At 31.6% G+C, this 21,188-nt stretch overlaps 1 protein-coding gene and 1 pseudogene across 1 annotated transcript; both read right to left on the bottom strand.

Moving 5' to 3' along the window:
- Positions 1–893: 893 nt before the first annotated feature.
- Positions 894–10,998, bottom strand: LOC120189523 (annotated as a pseudogene).
- Positions 10,999–18,635: 7,637 nt separating this feature from the next.
- Positions 18,636–19,193, bottom strand: LOC120189482 (rapid alkalinization factor-like). Its single transcript, XM_039192759.1, has one exon. The coding sequence runs from the start codon at positions 19,115–19,117 to the stop codon at positions 18,764–18,766; it is 354 nt and encodes a 117-aa protein (XP_039048690.1). The 5' UTR covers positions 19,118–19,193; the 3' UTR covers positions 18,636–18,763.
- Between the last annotated feature and the right edge of the window lie 1,995 nt (positions 19,194–21,188).

The following is a 21,188-nucleotide window of genomic DNA, read 5'->3' on the forward strand; positions in this document are numbered from 1 at the left end:
TGGGGTAAGGGGAGGTAAGATAGTAGGCTACCCCCAACACTAGGTTGAGAGCAGCTTCCGTAAGAGACCTCCGAATTATGAAATGCCCTCCGTGGGACACGATCCCACGACCTCAAGGTTAAGAACCTTGTGCTCTACCAACTGAGCTGGATGGTCATTTCATTTAATGTATTAAATATTTTAATAATTATTTATATTTTAAATTTAAATAATACCTTAAATTTTTTAATAAATTAAATAAGTCCTCAAACTTTCTAAAATATTAATTAGGCCCTCAAACTTAGTAAAACATCAATTAAACTCATTTATCACATCATTATCCATCGTGAACTGCCACAACAACATAATGAATTGTTACATCAACATTGTAGATTGTCATGTAAACTTTGTGAACTGTCATGTAATCATCTTGATGGTTTGATTCAGTTGGTAAAAAAATTAAATAAATTTTTTGTGTTATAAAATTTCTTATCAAATTTATTGTTTTTGCATAACTCATATATTAAATTTATGTAATGAAAATTTTAATTTAATTATTTATTTATATCTGTTTTAAAAAATTAGATATCAAATATGTTTTCACAATTTTTATTTTTTAATTTAACTTTTCATTTATATTAACAAAACATGTTTTATAATTTTCAAAAAACTAAAAACGAAAACTATTTTATAGAAATAAAAACATGTTTTATAATCAATTTCGAGTTATAAAATAAGACTCGTTAATTTGAATAACTCGAAATATTTTTATTCGACTCGATTGAATTCACACCCTTAAATGGACGGATACATTCTGTATTTCAAATGATACCAAATTACACTGGTGTATTTCAAATGATACCAAATTATAAAATATGATGCATTCCGAACAGTACAGTACCAAGTAAAATGTAAAACAAATCAAAACTATTATAGAGCAAATTAACTCTGGGATATCAATGGTTCTATTTCATTCCTCTGCTCACTGAAAACCTTGGCAATCTTCTCAGTAGGAACCAAGGACAGATACTAGGCAACCTTATACCCTTTCTCTGCACCGCCAACCACCGTCCGGTTATATTTGTCGGTGCAATATGCCGCTCTCAGGACGACAACGGACGTGACTTGAGGGAACAGAGGAAGTTCATTGAGTCTATGCCAAGACGAAACGACACATTGTTCGACTTTGGATTCATACTGTAGACACCCATTTTGTTCGTGTCAAAAAAAATCAACCGCAATTTCCAGTCCGTCGTCAAGCCTTATGGAAGCTATCCACCGATTTCTCCACTATCACCGCTTCATCCACATGCCACTGCCACAATTTCAAACATGTTGAAAAAAAAAGCAAGAAAAATGTATAATTCGGGCTATATAAACCCGAACAAAAAATATAAAAGGAAGAGTGAGATTCATCAATAAAAAACAGAGAAAAATCTTCAAAGTTAATTTTTTTTTGTATTCTTATTTTATGTTATTCATTTATTAGCTTTCAAATAAAAAAATAATAACAAAAAAGGGAAAAAAGACGTTTTACCGTTCTTTCGGAATCTCCCCGGCATTCGGAGGGTTAGATCGACGAATCGAACGGTGAGAATGAGCGTCTCGAGGAGGGGAGCAACATACTGAAATTTGAGTTCGATCCAACTGCGGACGGCGCAGATCGAAGCCCGGGAAAGCCGAGCGAGTTTTTATCATTTCACGACGTTCGGAGCACCCCCTGACTAAACGGAGCCCGAATCCATGACCACCGCTTGGAGACGAGTCTCCCAGTAAATTTTGGCCAACGGCCACCAGAGGCAGATCTGGCGTGCGGTGGGCAGAAGAATTTGTTGAAGTTTGCATGTTTCTGGGCTGCTTCACGTGGAAATGGGGATATATTATAGTTGTATAGAAAAATGGTAAATCATGCGTAAGGTCCCCAGATTCTAAGGTGTTTTTTTCTTGATTCACATATCTTAATGGGTAAATCATGCATAAGTTGATGTTGTTTTTTTTAATTTAATCATTATTAATTTCTGATTTAGCTACTGTTATTTTAATTTTTGCATTTTAGTCACTTTTTATATTTTTATTCGAATCTGACTTAGAAATTTATGCGTGTTTTATTTTGGTTACTAATGTAAATTATGTTTTTTTATTTGGTCTTTTAATTTTATAGTAATTTTATTTTAATAACTAATTTTGTGTGCTTGGTATTTTGTCTAATTACTAGGTGATTATTTAACATTTTCTTCATTTTTAGAATAAAAATTATTATTATTATTATTTCCTATTTTATATATATATTTTTATTTTTTATTTCTTTTAAAAATTAATATTTTCTTTATTTTCTTTATTTTTTTATTTTTAACATTTTCTTCATTTTTATTTATTTATCTTGTGACATTATTTCACTTTATTATTATTTTTTTATCTTAAAAAAAATTTAATCTTCTAAACTTTTTATTTTTGTTTAGCATTCAATATTTTATTTTACCATCTAATATTTTGTTTGATTTTTCAGTAGTAACTTCAATCGATAAAAGGTAAATAATTTGAATTGAATTTTTTAAATTTCAATTTTAATTTTCACAATTAAGACAGCGACAAATTAAATTGTATCGAAATGGCAGTTCAAGGGTGCTAATCCTTCATTGACTGTAACCGACTCCCGAACCCGTTTTAATCGAATCTTTGTAAACGCATACCAGTTTTTCGTCTTAAAAATAATTTTTTTAAATTATTTTTGAAAGACGTTTTTAAGTATTCGACCTACCTTACCCAAAGGTCGATGACGACTCTTTTTTTCAATTCTATCCAATTTAATTTCAAATAACCAAATTTTCTAAATTAAAAATAATAACCGTTTTTAAAACAATATTTAATTGTTCCATAGAAAAATGGTTATGATACATACTTTGCATAAAGCTCTTTTGTTGCGGGCTCATCCTTGGTGTACACGGATTTTCCATATCCCGATGCCGTGTTTACCGGCTATTTGACATAACTGACACCGTTTTTTTTTATTTTCCCTTTCTGACACCGTTTGACCAATATTTCCAGAAGTAGCACCCTTTCTGTTGAGTTGGCAAAGGTGCGTCCCCGGGGACGCGCTTTACCCGTGTTTTCGCTGAGTTGGATGCCACGTGTGGAAGGCGCATCCCCGGGAACGCATCTTTGCCAACTCAGCAGACACGTATGGAAAGCGCATCCCCGGGGACGCGCCTTCCATTAAATGTCATAAATTCCTCCATCCGTTTTTCCTAACTACCCCTCCTCCTCCCCTATATAAACCCCCTCAACCCTCCCTCATTCTTCACACCAAAATCATATTCTCCTCTCTTATATAACTCAAATTCTCCAACTATTTGAGTTTTAAATTTGTTATTAGTGGTAAGAAATTTATTTTTATGTTAGTATTTTTTTAAATAGTTATTATTTTTTATATTAATATATTTATGTAAATATTATTTTTTTTATTAAAATAATATTTATATAATTATTATTTATTTAGAATTATTAATTTTTTGCTAATTATATTGTTTTGTCTACAGTTATAATGGAAAACGAAATGCTGTTGCGATTGGATATTGATCATATCTCCAGACATTTTAGCGATATGGTAATATTTTTTATAATTAATGTTAATATTTAAATTTATTTTTATTTTAAAGTTATTATGGATTTATATTAATTTTTATTTTTTATAATGTATATTATTTAGGATGCTGATCGTATTTTAGAGACTTTTATTAAAAATCCACGTATACCGACACCGGAACGTATTTTGCCATATTTGGCTTCTGCCGGGTTCGGGTATATTGCAACAATTATAGGCGGTTGCAAACTCGAACCTCTCCTAATTTCTGCACTGATTGAGAGGTGGAGGCCCGAGACACACACTTTTCACCTTCCATGTGGAGAGGCGACAATTACATTGGAGGATGTCTCTATGCATCTGGGGCTTCCCGTCGACGGAAATATGATGTGTGGTATGGCGGATGGTGATTGGCAATCAATGTGCATTGATTATCTTGGAGTTGCTCCGCCAGAGTTTAATGGAGGTAGAATAGCTTTATCTTGGTTGAAAGCTAATTTTGAGGTTTTAAATGAAAATGCTTCAGAGGATCAAGCAAAGGCATGTGCTCGGGCATATATTCTACGAATAATTGGAGGAATATTGATGCCCTAAAAATCTCGCAACCAGGTGCATTGTATGTGGTTGCGGCATCTGATCGATTTTGATGAAGCTGGAAGATATAGTTGGGGTGCTGCAGTTTTGGCATTTCTCTTTAGAGAAATGTGTCGGGCGACGAATTATAAGAAAACTGCTATCGGTGGATGTCTTCTGCTTCTACAATCATGGGCGTGGTTCCGCATGCCTTTCTTATGCCCGATCGTGAATGAACCATACGTATTCCCCTTATTGTTGAGGTAATTTTCGAACTAAATTTTGATTTAAATATTTTCAATTAAATAGGGTGATATTTAGTTTATATTATATTTCATAGGTGGTCGATGAAAAGAAATGACCATAAAAGTATACCTACTGGGTTAGAGGAAATTCGTTTACTTATTGATACGAAAGTTGGGTCTGAGGTATGTTTTTAAATTTGTTTAATTATTAATATTTTAATTTAAAATGTTAGATATAATTAGAATATTTTATTTATTTGAATTGTATATTTATATTTCAGTTTCAGTGGATACCTTATGCGAGCGATGAAGTGAAAGCTTGCATCCCACCCCACCTTAGTGGGTCATTAGAGGTATGGATATCGGTTATACCTCTTATATGTTATGCTATTATTGAGTGGCATCCAGTTGATCGCGTGCTCCGTCAGTATGGTTGTACGCAATATATTCCTGGAGCTCTTAGGAATTTAGACGACGTGCATAACATAGATAGACGAGGAAAGAAAGATGTTAACTGGGTGGTGAGACACAGAGATTGGATTGCGCTTTGGGAGAACCGATATACACTGGTGGCCCCTCGACAATATTACGCTAAAACTGGTCATATGGTTACGGATAACTATATGGACTGGTTTAATGAAAATGGGAAGCTGTTTCTACTTTCGGCGGAAGCACGAGGGGTTAACATTCCTAGGCGCCGAGAAAGACGTCAACCGTCTCAATATCATCGTCCCCCGACGCGTGGACGGAGAGAAGGCGCTACCGGTTCTGCATCAGTCCCACCACAACATCCTTATTCGTCGATGCCGCAGGGGTACATGCCCAGCCCTCCACTTCATATGCCAAGCCCACCAGTTTATATGCCATCTCCGCAGGGTTACATTCCGAGCCCGCAGGGTTACATTCCTAGCCCGCCAGGTTACATGCCTAGCCCGTAGGGTTTTATACCATATAGAGGTGCATATACGACTATGTTTAATGATCCAGCATATGGTTCATATGCATCTTATTTGGCCGGTGGTGCTTCTCCGCAGACACTTCAATCTCCATTTGGATCACAGACATCGATGCCAATGTTTCCACAGTTTTCACAGTTCCCGAGGAGCGGTGGGATTGTTACTAGCACTCCTCCAGGGTCGTTATTTTATACAGGCCCTTCAGCCCCTTCAGCGTCATCTACACCAAATGAAGAAAATGCTGCTGATGATGACAGTGAAGATGAGGAGACTGAAGAACAAGTTCCACGAAGAAATCCTCCACGAAATAGACAACCACCGCCATGTGAAACTCATTCGAGAAGACGACATCGGTGATCCAGTTATATTTAATGTTATTTAAATAATTATATTTCAGAATTTTATGTAATTTGGTTATGTTATTTAAATGTTTCATGGTTGTTACATACATATTTTTTAATGTTATTTTTTATTCACATTTAACATTAAATGTTTGATAAATGTTTTTAAAAAACAAATTATATTATTCAAAATTTAAAATAAAAATAAAAATAATATTATTCAAATTTAAATTTAAAATATAAATTATAGTATTCGAAATTTAACATTAAATTTCAACTTAATATTCCAATTGTATTCGAAATTAAAAGTTATATTCCAATTATAGTTCACAATACTTAAATTGAAATTAAATTTATCCATACATATGATTTTATCATTAACATATATATTAAAACGTATACATTAAAATCAACTTATTTTGAGTTCATCGATCGACGGAATCGGCCAAGAGGGGGTGAATTGGCAATTTATTCAATATCACATTTCAATGCTCATTCCATACAATTTCAATGTCACAATCAACTTATCACTTCACATTTATTCAATTTATCCATAACATTTTATCTAATTTATTCAAACTTCACATAACGTTTTAATTTAAGTTATTCTTAACTTGCTGAACTTTCAAAAGAAGTTAAATTTTGGTTATAATTTATCTGATTTACTGATATATCTAGTGTCCCCGAGGGACATGAGTGACATAATAGGGCAATGATAACATATTCTATGACAAAATAATGGAAGGCGCGCCCCCGGGAACGCGCCTTCATGTCCCCTGAGAAATAATAGGTACTGATATATCTAGTGTCCCCGAGGGACATGAGTGACATAATAGGGCAATGATAACATATTCTCTGATGAAATAATGGAAGGCGCGCCCCAGGGAACGCGCCTTCATGTCCCCTGAGAAATAATATGTACTGATATATCTAGTGTCCCCGAGGGACATGAGTGACATAATAGGGTAATGATAACATATTCTCTGATGAAATAATGGAAGGCGCGCCCCCGGGAACGCACCTTCATGTGAATAGTGAAATAATAGGTACTGATATATCTAGTGTCCCCGAGGGACATGAGTGACATAATAGGGCAATGATAACATATTCTCTGATGAAATAATGGAAGGCGCGCCCCCGGGAATGCGCCTTCATGTGAATAGTGAAATAATAGGTACTGATATATCTAGTGTCCTGTGGGACATGAGTTACATAATAGGGCAATGATAACATATTCTCTGACGAAATAATGGAAGGCGCACCCCCGGGAACGCGCCTTCATGTGAATAGTACTCCGATTATAGACACTATTATATGCAACGTATTATAAACTTTCAAAATAAACTTCAGTTCACAATCTTTCAAATTCTCAAATTCCCAAACTCTAAATTCTCAAATTCTCTGAAAATGAGTCATCTTTCTGCTGTTGTTTTGTATGATGGAGAAATTAAGGAAGCTGAAGAGGGGGTTGTTTTTGAGTCAGATCATTATATCCCCTTAACCTTGAAGAGAAACATCACAATTGAGGAGTTAATCACAAAAATTTCGTTAAAGATTCGTGTAGCAGGCCAGAGAAGACTATCTTCACTTCAGTACAGATTTCCTACTGAACTTTTTCCGCTCACGTATATATCATTTCAGCTTTCAAACGATGATGATGTTTCTATGATGGTTGATGCTCATATGGGGAGTTCACAATCTCTTATTGAAATGTATGCCACTTTTATTGAGGTTCGTGCAACTCGTGGTCTCTCATATTCCTCTCACTTTGGCATTGCATATCAAACTGATCAAGTTGATAGCCCGACACAACTGATCTGTAATGATTTCACATCATTAATGGCGGATCCAACGCCATATACCATGCCATCAAGTTCAATAGGAAGGCATTCATCTGCAACTGCTTATGATCTCAACCCACGTGGCTTCACCAATAATCCATATGGCAACATCTCTTCTACTTCAAGGGGCAGACATTCATCTGCCAATGTTTTCGACTTACATATGGAAATGCCAACGAGACGATAGTCTATTCACATCCCACATGATACAATGGCCTCAAGTTCAAGGGGAGGACACGCAAGCGGGAACTTATTTGACCTCAACATTGGATTATCGGAGGAACCCTCATCTCCACCAGAAGAACCTCTTCGGGAGCCAGGTGCAGATGGTGCTGAAACGAGATTATTCGTTGAACCTGACTCACCACAGTTTAACGTACATTCTGATGATGACGAGGCTGATTATGATGTAATGTATGAGCCTGAATTTGAGGCTGATTATGATGTAATGTATGAGCCTGAATTTCCAGATCTTCCTGATGTTGGCAACTATGGACTTCAATCATCAGTCAATGACGGTAATTTACATATTGGAATGGAGTTCGCATCGAAGGAGGAAGCAATGATGGCAATAAAGAGTTACAATATTCGTAACTCAGTTCAGTCCCGAGTTGATCGATCTAACACGGAGAAATATGTCTGCTACTGCGTCCAACGTGACAACGGATGTCAATGGATGGTCCGTGTATCAAAGAGGAAGAGGAAGAACAACTTATGGGAACTAACCAGATACAACGGTCCTCATACATGTTGTGCAACAGGTATAAACCAGGATCATCCCAACTTGGACTCCAACATTATTTGTCAAGCAATCATGCCCATTGTGAAGCAAAGCTCTCATATAGTTATTGCAGTGTTGATTTCTGCTATACAGTCACAATATGGATACACTGTCTCATATAAAAAAGCGTGGTTGGCAAAACAGAATGCCATTTGCAAACTTCATGGCGAATGGGATTCCTCTTACAACGAGCTGCCCAGTTGGTTTCATGTTGTGCAAAGACTTAATCCCGGGACAATTGTTGAGTTCGAAACTCAACATCATTACGTGAATGATCGAATGGTTCGCGATCGCTGCCAATTTTACCGAGTCTTTTGGACTTACCCTCAGTGTATTAATGCAGTCAAGTACTGTAAACCAATTGTCCAAATTGATGGTACTTTCTTGTATGGGAAATACAAGCAAGTTTTATTATTGGTTGTGGTCCAAGATGGAAACCGCAATATTCTTCCTGTTGCATTTGCCCTCGTTCAAGGAGAAGACACTGAGTCTTGGGCTTTTTTCCTTAAAAATTTACGTTTACATATTGTCACCAGAGAACGAGTATGCATTATTTCAGACCGAAGAGCCGGGATAAAAGCAGCAATGGACTCTTTGGGTACAATGTATAGACCTCCACATGTTCAACATCGTTATTGTGTCCGTCATATTGCTGCAAACTATTACGGAAAATACAAGAAGAACGATGAACGCCAGTTAGTCGTGCGGATGGGTATGTTACTTTTTCCCAATTTTTCTATCAATTTCTTATTACTTATTTATACTTCATATTAACTATTACATATTCTTAATGGCTTAGGTTACGAACTCTTACCTCAAATGTTTGAGTCGATGCTACAAGAGCTGTTTGGCAAAAATAAGAAGGGGTGCGAGTACATTATGGACATCAGCAAAGAAATGTGGACAAATGCATATGACGGGGGGTATCGCTATGGTCATATGACAACAAACTTGGCTGAAGCAATAAATTCAACCTTAAAGGGGGTGCGTCATTTACCAGTCACGGCGTTGGTTAAAACGACTTATTTTCGTTTGGGTCAACTCTTTGCAAAGCTCGGTGGACAAGCTCTTACTTGGATGCAAAACGGACATATTTACCACCCAAGACTAGTAGTTGATTTACAGAAAAAAGTGGCTGCATCAAATGGGATGTTAGTTACAAATTTTTCTCACACCCGTGAATTGTTTCGTGTAACCGAAATGCCACGTCCCCTGCAAGGGATTGAAGCTAACTCTTTCAGAGTTAATCTGCAAGAGAGGTGGTGCGATTGTGGTTTCTTTCAAGCACTCAAATATCCATGCTCTCATGTCATTGCTGCTTGCTCACATTCGCATTTGGACTACAAAAATTATGTTGATCCCGTATACCAACTTTCACAAGTATTCAAGGTATATGAATTTGAGTTTCCGCCCATAGGAAACGAAAGAGACCCAAATGAGATTCAAACTTGGCTTACAATTGTACCAGATCCATTGCTATTGAGGGACTCAGGTCATCCAAAATCTACTAGAATACATTGTGATATGGATATTCGGGAGAAGTCAACAGAACAAAAACGATGTGGGCATTGTAGAAACATCGGGCACAATAGAAAAAAATGTCCAGCTCTGTTATCATCATATAACCGTTAACTCTTATGTAATTAATATTGTATTTAAATGAATGTTTTTGTTTCTAATAATTTAATGTTATTGCATTTATATAATTTGTCAATGTATGTACACCTAAATAATTTTTTTAAACTTTTAAATACATAAATATATTTAATATATTTATTTAATATAATAATTAATATTATTAGTTATATTTTTTTTAAAATATAATAATAATTCCACCTTCTAAATAGAGAAAAATATTAAATTAAACAAATTAAAAGTTATTAAAAAATTTATGTATACGATGACACATTTCATGTTCTGATTGGAGGATTAAATTTATTAAATTAAATTTTCAATAAGACTAATTTTATAAAATATGTAAGTCTTGAAGATTAAATATGTAATTATACTAATTTATTAACTTATGCATCAATATTTTCGTTAAATATTGATATGAGATGACTAGATTGATAACATTTAAATAATTAACTGATAAAATTAATAGATCGATAATCAAAATCAAAAATAATAATATAACCATATGTGTAATATTATAATTTCATACATTTTTCCTATAACTACAATAATTTTCATATATTGTTATATCATATTAATGTAGATAATTCACTCCACCTTTAACACACATTAACAAAATACATTTGATAATTCTTACATTATAATCGAAACATTTTACATAATATATTATTAATTTATAATAATAATAAAAATAAACTATTTATTATTAAACAAAATACGTGTCTGCTGAGTTGGCAAAGGCGCGTCCCCGGGGATGCGCCTTCCACACGTGGCATCCAACTCAGCGAAAACACGGGTAAAGCGCGTCCCCGGGGACGCGCCTTTGCCAACTCAGCAGAAAGGGTGCTACTTTTGGAAATATTGATCAAACGGTGTCAGAAAGGGAAAATTAAAAAAAAACGGTGTCAGTTATGTCAAATAGCCGTGTTTACCACCCCGACATGGCGGACATCGGAAGCCACGCCGCAGGCTGCATCGGGAGCCTTTTTTGTGGCCGAGATGGCTTCGGAGGAGACCTGTGTGATGACCGGCGGGACTCGACTATCAAGCTTGGTTAGATTCATCAAGCTGTGCAATAAACAACAACAAATCAGTCTTTGGGTACTAATTTTAGTTGTCAATCAAACAATTTACCAAAAACAGTAAATTTTAGTTAATTTAATTCAATCTTTATAAAATTTTAAATAAATTACATATTTAATCATTTAATTATCAGTTTGATTTTGTTTTGATCATATAACTATATTTTTAAAAAATATAAAGTATATAAATAGTCTCTAAACTTTTATGGTACTTGTATTTTGGTCACTCAACTTTTAAAACTTACAATATAATTATCGAATTTGTAATTCGTTTTCACTAAGATCCCTACCGTTACATCCCATTAGATTTTTCTGTTAACCCTCCCTTATTCTTCTCCTCCTCTTTCTTCTAACGCTTTTTTTAAAATAAAAAAAAATTGCTTTGAAGCCCCATTTAAACCCATTTCTGGGCAAATTGCTTAAGCTTTCAATATCATTTTTAAAGTCTTCAACTTGATGACCTAACGCTAGGGTGAATTTTAGGGTAAATTTAAGGTTTTTATATCTTTTTTTTAAATCCAAATTCCAAATCGTGCACTGGAAGAGGAACCAAAACAGGATAGTCGGACCGGAATCCGGTTTCTGAAACAAAATGGAAAACTGGTTCAGTAACATCTAAACACTTAGGGCTGTTTGGTTCGGGGAATGTGAGATTCTCATTTCCCGTTTGGTTGGCCGGGAATGTCATTCTCGGTAATGTTTTATTACCAATAGTGAATTTTTTGGGGTATATTACCGGGAATGTCATTACCTCCCTCCCATTAGGTATTGTTGGATTATCGGCGTTTTGGACTAAAATGCACTTAAATTTTTTTTCCAATAATATTCTTCTTTTGTCATTGAATAATAAAAATTCTACGAAGGTTAAATTACAAATTTATTTTTAAACTATTTTAGATTTACAAAAAAATCTATAATTAAAATTTTATATGAAGTTCAGGGGTTAAAATAAAATTTTACCCTTTCATTAAACCTTTTTATATTTTCAATTTTGTAAAAAAATTATATAAATTTTATGAATTTAAATTTTTTTAAAGAAAATATATAAATATTTTCCAACTTGTTAAAAAAACAAATATATAACAAGGACAATTTGGTCAAATATACATTCCAATAATCTTTTATTCCTTTAACCAAACACGGTAATCTTACATTCCTGCTAAACCAACCAAACACAATACAATATTCCCAGTAATCATATTCTCTGGTAATCTTTTATTCTCACTGATAATCTTACATTCCGTGAACCAAACGCACCCTAGTAATTAACCTAGAAAAATGAGAATAATAAAGAGAATTGATTGCTCGGTTAAATGATATTCACAAAGTCTAAATCTTAATTATTCAGATTTTTTTGTATGAACTAGAAAAAAAAAGTATATAACACACATTTAGTAATTAAACTATTAGTTTTGATACGTTTTAGTAGTTAAACTTTTAATTTTTTCAAAATCATGTCTAACGTTTAGTTTTTGTTTCATTTTAGTACCTCGCTATTAAAAACTTAACGGAACTACATTTTTATGAGCAAATTACATCATTCATTACTCATCTATCTTTTCACTTCTATTTTGGTACTAAAGTTTAAAAAATTCAATTTAACTACTCAACTTTCAAATTGCTCCTATTTTAATCACTTTAATTTATTTTATTAATAATTTTTGTGACATGAAAATTTTTATTATTATTTTATTAATACATAATTAAAAATAAAAAATAAATTTTAAAGTTAGAGGGTTTAAATTAGGAGTAATTTGAAAGTTAAGTAATTAGATTAAAAATTTAAACTTTAGTGACCAAAATAGAAGTAAGAATATAGTTGAGTAATGAATGATGCAAAATACCCATAAAAATGTGTCAAATGTAAATCACCCATTAATTTTTTAACGGCGAAGTGTTAAAATGAAACAGAAACTAAACGTTGGGCATTGTTTTGAAAAAATCGAAAGTTTAGAAACTAAAACGAGCTAAAAGTGATAGTTTATCCAAGAAAATGAGAATGAGTTGAAAGTGAATGATGTTTATGTTAGCTCTGATGAGCAACTGAAATATGCCAAGAGGGAATGAATTGAACTTTTTAAAAATTGGGTTAATTACACAGATAATCACTTATGTTTTTGTTTTATCTACTTTTAGTCACTGATTTCAAAATATATAAGATATGATTGCCTTCTTTTTTATTTCAATAAGATATGTTCACTTTCCTTTTTATTTAATTAAGATTTGGTCACCATGGGTTAATAATTGTCAACAATTAACAAATTAGGTGACATGTCAGACAAATATTTTGGTATAATCACACATTTGATCAATGTTATTTACATATTCTATTAATTTAATCATTCAATCGAATGATGTCACATGTCATTGATGCCACGACCAATGTTTAATCTAAAATAGATAACATGATGTATATATTTTGTATCTTAGTGTATAAATATTTAACTTAAATTCATAATATTTTATATAGATTAACTTTAAAAATATTTTTTATATTAACTTATTAAATATATTTTATTATTCATTCAATTTAAAAAATATTTTATTTTATTTTAAAATATATATTTTATTCTTATCAAAACTTTTAAATATATATATATATATAATTTATTTTAATTTATTAAAAATGATTAAATTGATAGATTATGTAAATAACAGGAAACAAATGTCTGATTATTCCAAACTATTTAACTGCCACGTCGCTTAATCTGTTAAATGTTAACGACAATAAACCCATGGTGAACATATCTCAATTAAATAAAAACGAAAGTTATTGTATCTTATTTAAATAAAAACGAAAAATGATCATATCTTATGTATTTTAAAATCAGTGACCAAAAGTGGACAAAACACAAACATAAGTGATCATTCATGCAATTAACCCTTAAAATTTTTGCCGTGGCAACCGATTTTAATTAAACAGTTTATTTTAATTTATGCATTGTTCTTTATAATACAATGACAAAGGTGATCGTGAATTGTCTTGAACCTTTACAGTCGTGATGGATTTTAGAGAACCCCCCAAAGAGAAATATTCCTTATGTTATTATTATTATCCAAGAAGTAGTAGTGGGTCCATGAGTAATTTAGAGGGGATAAGTGTTTATTTTAAAATTTAAATTTTATTTAATTTATTATTTATTTTATTGATAGTGTTCAACTTAAATTTTATTTGTATTCATTTCATACAAAACTTTTATATTGTTAATATATATATACATCTTAAAAATATTTTAAAATTTATCAAGGAATGATATATTCAACGGAGTGAGCTGAGAGAATTAAAATTAAAATAGACTCGGAACAAACATATGACAAATTAAATTAATCTATTATTAGTGATACACTAATGGATATCGGTCTTTTCAAAGATTTACATAAAATCAATTAAATCTCTATTTTTTATTAAATGAAAATAATATTTTTTTTATAAAATATATTATTTTGAGTCAGATTAGATCGTATTCGTATTTTATCAAAAGGATGGGTCGGGTTCAGATCAAGTAGAACGTGTATAACTTTTCGATTGAATTCAAGTCGAGTGGAATGTGTATAATTTTTAGATTAGGACGGATTGATTGGAAGCTTGACCTAACCCGACCCATGCATATCCTTAATGCTATGACGGCATCCTTCAAACCATCTCGTGGGACTCATCAAGGGGATTCTCTCACAATATTTGTTTGTTCTTTATGAAAATTGATTTTAATATGATGATATATAGAGATAAACTATAGATTCGTGTCTTAAAATTGAAGTACGAATATTGATGGATGTCCACCTTAAAAAATATTTTTAGATCTGTCACTACCTAAAATAGAAGTACAAATTGAATCAATCTATTCCATTTATGATCACTTGAGGAGATTGTTCTCAATTATAAAAAGGGATTAATTCGATTTAAGAGAATGTTCAACAAAATTTGATGTGAAATATCGAGAATAATAATATAATTGATTTATGAAATGACATCCTTAACAAATCTTAGAATTGGAGTCGATGAAGATGAAGATGAAGATGAGAGTCATAAGGTGTTAGTTCGCCCAATGGTTGGAACGAATGGAAATAGAGCGTGGGAAATATATAATAATATTTTTAATATATGTGCTATACAAGGATTAATAATAAAATGGTTTAATGTAAAAATAAGTATCTAACTTATACTCAAGGTTAATTTTTAGTGTTTAAAGATTTTTTTTCGCTAAAAATAAGTACCTAACGTTTTTAGGTGTCTACTGTTAAAAAAGACATTAAGTGACACATGTTTAAAAATTTTAAAAAATATATAATTTTAAATAATATTTTAAAAAAATTAAACATTACATGTGTCACTTAAATTTTTTTAACGGTAAGCATCTAAAAGTACAACGAAGAAAACGTTAAACATCTATTTTTTAACGAAAAAAAATTTAAAAACCAAAAAGTAACTTTAGGTATAATTTAGACATTTATTTTTGTATTACACCTAATAAAACTTAGGGTTAACTACACATATGATCACTCATGTTTGTGTTTTGTCCACTTTTGGTCATTGATTTTGAAAAACATAAGATATGATCACTTTCGTTTTTATTTAATTAAGATGTGGTCACCCGAGTTAACTGCCGTTAACAACAGTTAAATATTTTGATATAATCACACATATAGTCTCAGTTATTTATATAATCTCTCAATTTAGTCATACTTTTAATAAATTAAAATAAATTTATTCCTCTAATCATATGATGTCACATGTCACCATTCGATTTGAGGACTAACCTTATTTTAATTTAATATATTTATTTTCACCAATAAAAGTGTTCCCTCTAGTTGAAAGAAAACAAAGGAAAACAAATTAGGGCAAGAATGATTTAAAACTTGGTCACTCAGAAAACTAAACATGTATCCGACCATTAAGACAAGGTCATTGATTGGTCTAAAGTAGAAAAACGTGGTGTATATATTTTGTATTTTAGTGTATAAATATTTAAATTCATAATATTTTATATATATTAACTTAAAAATATTTTTATTATTAAATTGTTAAATATATTTTATTATTAATTAATTTAAAATATTTTATTTTAATTTAAAAATATATATTTTATATTATAATTTATTTAAAAGTATAACTAAATTAAGAGAATATATAAATAATATAGACTAAATGCGTGATTATATCAACTATTACGCCACATATTTTGTTGATTAGTAATAACAATTAACCTATAATAATTACATCTTAATTAAATAAAAAAAATAATTATATTTTAATTAAATAAAAATGAAAGTAATTATGTCTCATATTTTATTAAATTAATATAATTAACCCTAAAATTTAACTGATCACTAATTATTGCATGTACGGTCATCACTGATGGACTGAAATGGCATTTGATTTGATCATTGCCTAACGTTTAGGCAATGAGACTGATGGACCCATCGTTTATTTAAAAGAGCCATTTAATCATTCAACTGCCATGTAAAGAAAGGGTAAAAGTCTAAGTGTCAACGTCTTAATATAGTGTTAAAGAAATATATTACTAAAAATACTATTATTTTTTTTAATATATTTGGTAAAAAATTATTAAAAAATTATTATTTTTATTAGAAATATTATTATTGGAAATTTTATCAGAAATATTTAACATATCCGGTAAAGCGTTACCTAAAATATTATTTTTTCTACCGAAAATGTTAATATTGGACAATTTACCGGAAATATTAAAAAATATTAATGTTTTAGGTAAAAAAAATAATATTTCAGATAATTTTTTTACCGAAAATATTAAAAAAATATTAATATTTCCGATAATGTTTTTCCTAAGCCGTATATTAAGAATACCGTAATATAGAACTACCCAAATAAAGACACCTACATTTTTTTCCTAAAAAAAAAGGTACCCTTTTGATTTCACCTCCAAAGAAACCTCTATATTTTGCATTTGAACAATTCAGTCCATCATCTGCACCATGTGAATGAATTTAAGTTCAATGAACCATCCATTGCAGTTGTGCTATGAATCAGAATAATCACTGAAATTAGCCATTGAACCAATATAAATCAACTAACCCTATATCACCCAACACGTAGACTATAAAATAATCAAAGATTGATCACAAAATAAACCATTAATCCTTGCAAAACATCTTCAATTCAAAAGAGATTTATAAACAAACAAATGTTTTTTTTCTCAATTCCTTTATAATTAATGATATTTGATTTATTGGACAATTAGTCCATATCAAGGGTTGGATCGAGGAGGAACGGTAGGGACAGTCGTCCCCTTGAAAAATTAGAATTACTACGTCGAAACCGAAAAAATTGAAAAATTGGTTCGAATCAGATTATTCGTTTCGATTCTGGTTTTTTAATTTACGGTTTAGTTTCGGTTTGGTTTAAAAAATAAATATGTAATTCCTTTAGTTTTCAATTTTTTCATATGGAAATCGCTTGAACCGAATTAAACCAAATTTAAAAAATAAAAGATAATAAGTATCTAAAACACATTCATTTTGAATTTATTATAAGATAATTTTAAATAAAATAAAATATTAAAACTAATAATGCTTTTTTGAAAATTTAAATTTATATATTTACACTCGATTTAAGTTTTAAATTTGTTTTTTTGTATGATTGATTTGAAAAATAATGAACAGCAAAAAATGTCAATAATCGAAAATTGTGATTTTTATGTCATTCTGTTTTGATTTCGATTCCCATTTTTAAAAATCTGCAAAGTATTGTTTGATTTAAAAATTAGCTGACCCTATTCTCATATATAATGGGATATAATGGGGTGAGATAAGGTAGTAGGCTACCCCCAACGCCAAATTGAGAGCAGCTTCCGTAGAAGACTTCCGGCAATCAGAATTATGAATTGCCCACCGTGGGACTCTCAATCCCACGACCACAAGGTTAAGAGTCTTGCACTCTACCAACTGAGTTGGACGGGCAATTCTATTGTTTGATTTATATTTTAGTAAAAACCGAACCGAAACAAATACATCCTATCTCTAACCATCGACAACTCAAATGTATCTACCCTTCACAAACCAACCAAAAATATAATAAATCGATTCCCCCACCCAAATTTCTTTTAACTAATAATAAGCCAAATCCCTCAAAATTCACAAACCCAATTATTAGTCACCCAAGAAAAGAAATAAACAAACATATACTTGTTCTTTTGTTAATTACACATCACAGTTCTTATACTATGAATACATTTCAAAATTACCCTTTAACACAGAAAAACAAAACAAAAGGTTTAGTACTTAATCTGATCTTATCCTAACATAACGAAAATATGATTTGATTTACTTCGAATTTTAACAAAAAAGCTTTAAATATATCATACAAAAATAATTAAAATTTATTTTGATAAGTATATCGAGGTAAAGCGTGACACATTTCGCCTAAATTTCACCTTAAAATTTTTTAAAAAAAGAATATATGACATGAATGTATCACATTTATATTGGTTGATATTATCGACCTAATTTTAAGGTCGTGTGCAGGTGAATTATGAAAAATGATGAGTTCAAGCACAAAAGTGAGTAAATGGTTATAGTTTAGGGCTAAACTGAAAATTAAGGCAAAATAAATAGTAGGTCAGAGATCTTGTGAGCAAAAGAGATGTGCAAAGTTAAAATTAAATTAAGATAATAATAATATTTTAATCAATAACAAGAAAGAGCCGTTACCGGATTTCACTACCCACCGATCTAACTCTTTCGTCTTCTTCGAGTGTAAAAACCAAACGCTCATTCAGCGCCTGCACCTCGTAATACGGCTGCAGCCACGGTTGTAAGGGTTCGCCTGAGCTCCAGGCCGGCAATTGTAGTAGGAAGCGCCGCGCCGGGAGCAAGGCACGGTGTTTCTCTGCAGCGCGCCGTAGCTGATGTACCTGGCGGACGCTAATATGCGCCGGCTGATCTCCGAATCCAGCTCGAATTCTTCCCCGGCAAAGCATTCGGCCATGGATCCCTCGCATGGAGATCCGGTGGGTAACCACCCCAGGGTGGAGTGTTGATGGCGGTCCCCACTCGCATCGACGGCTATCGCCGCCGCCGCCACGAGCGTCGCGCAGATCAAAACAAGCTTACAATTGAATGCGGCCATTACCAAATTTGAAGATCCCTCTCTCTCTGATTTTCTTTCTCGGCTACTGCTATGAGCAATGGCAGCTATGGTTGTTTTGTTAGCTTTCTTCACTGCTGCTTTGATTTTTGGTGGGTTTATATTAAATTTCATATGTTTTTATTATTTAATAGGCTTAATTCTCAAATAAGTGCCCAAACTATCCCTTCTGTACCAAATAAGTGCCTACGTTTTTTTTTTCATTCGGGTGATTAACATTACAAATGTTACCCTTTTAGGTGTTCAGGTCGTCAACGTCGTTAGTTTTCCCGTTAAGTGAGACATGTCAACACCTGGCAAATTTAAAATTTTTATATAAGTTTTAAAAAATAAAAATATATATTTTTAAAAAAGAAAAAAATATAAAATTCAAAATAACCCCTAAACTTTGAAAACTTTCATTTCAACCCCTAAATCCACTTCGAACGCCGCCCTTTATCGTCGAAGAAGCTCCCTCGATGACCATAACCCCTATGAAATCGTGACCAGCTGATGACCAATCGACCACAAATCGACTTTTTAAATCTCACAAAACTTAGGATGAAAATCGTGATCCCATGTGATTTTGACCGTTAATCGACGAAAACTATGACGGCGTGTAACTAGGATGATGTCAAAGACTATGTCGACGATGACGGTGGTGGTCAGAGAAGGCACCGACGGTGGATTAAGGTTAGGATTTAGTATTTTGGGTTGTTTTATAAATAAGAAAAGATAGGGTTTTTTATAAACATAATAATATTTTTTTATAAAAATAAATTTTAAAATTATCAGGTGTTGATATGTGGTACTTAACAGGGAAAACTAACGGTATTGACGACTTGGGCAACTAAAAGGGTAACGTTTGTAACGTTAGGCACCTGGATGGGTAAAAAAATTGTAGGCACTTATTTAGCATAAAAGACATAGTTTGGCCACTTATTTAGGTATTAAGCCTTTTTCATATTAAAATTGAAAATGGGAAAGGACAAAAGAGCTGGGTTGGCACTTGTAACCGACATGGCTACCAGTATAAATGACAGTGCAACGGCTGTTCATGAATAAATTTTAATTTCATCTATTAAATTCATTTTTGTTACCCTATTATTATCATTATTATCAATTTTTATTAATTATTTATCTAAAGATAACTCTCAACTATTTAACATTAAACGTTTATAATTTTGATATTCTTTATGCTCAAACCCGAAACTTTAAAGAATAATAATAATTCCTTAATCACCAGAATCGCTCGATTCATGCTTATCTAATTTTATTCAATTAATATAATTTTGATATTTAGAGAGACAAGTAGTGTTTAGGGTGAGCACCAACCAATCCAATTCCATTTTCCAATCTGTAAACCGAAACCCTTTCTTCTTCCCTTCTGCTACTAAATTCCTCATTAAAAATAAATTATACTAATGATCCCTTATGTTTTCAGTTCCATCCATTTTGGTCACCAGTCAAAAGGAAAATGATTTTAGTCCCTTACATTATCTGCCTATTCGGTTTTTGTCCATTGAAGCAAACGAACAAGACACATGTATTTCTTTTACTTTTAAATTGAAAACATATGGATTTTTTTTAATTGTCAACTCAGACTTTTGTTAGTAGGTTAATGAAAGTTAACAGTCGAGGAATTAAAATCGAATGGATCGATAACTTAAAGAACCAAAACAATTTTTTTTAAAACCGATAATCAAAATCGATCAGACCAAAAACATAAGGGATTATCCATTTAGTTTACCCTTCATTAAATAACCTCAATTTCCACCCTTTTCTTAAATATGAATATCAACATTTTCAATTCAATTTGATTTTAAAGAAATCCATGTGGTAATCATGAATTCACATCGCTAATGTACGAACTTCTTAAAAGTTGAAAATTTATAATTTAATCAATTTAACTTTAATTCAATTTATATATTATTATTACTATTATAATTTTTTTGAATTACTATTATAAATTTTAAAGATTATAAATTTAAATACAAGTATACATATAATAACTTTTAAAATTAAAACTCTAAAGATATAAACTACATAACATAAAAAAAGATAAAAATCTATA

The sequence above is a fragment of the Hibiscus syriacus genome, unplaced genomic scaffold, assembly GCF_006381635.1.
Source record: "Hibiscus syriacus cultivar Baekdansim isolate YM2019G1 unplaced genomic scaffold, ASM638163v2 tig00116958_pilon, whole genome shotgun sequence".
In the NCBI taxonomy this organism is placed as follows: domain Eukaryota; kingdom Viridiplantae; phylum Streptophyta; class Magnoliopsida; order Malvales; family Malvaceae; genus Hibiscus; species Hibiscus syriacus.

Coding starts and splice junctions, on each gene's coding strand:
- LOC120189482 (XM_039192759.1), bottom strand. CDS start 19,117: ATGGCCGCATTCAATTGTAAGCTTGTTTTGATCTGCGCGACGCTCGTG.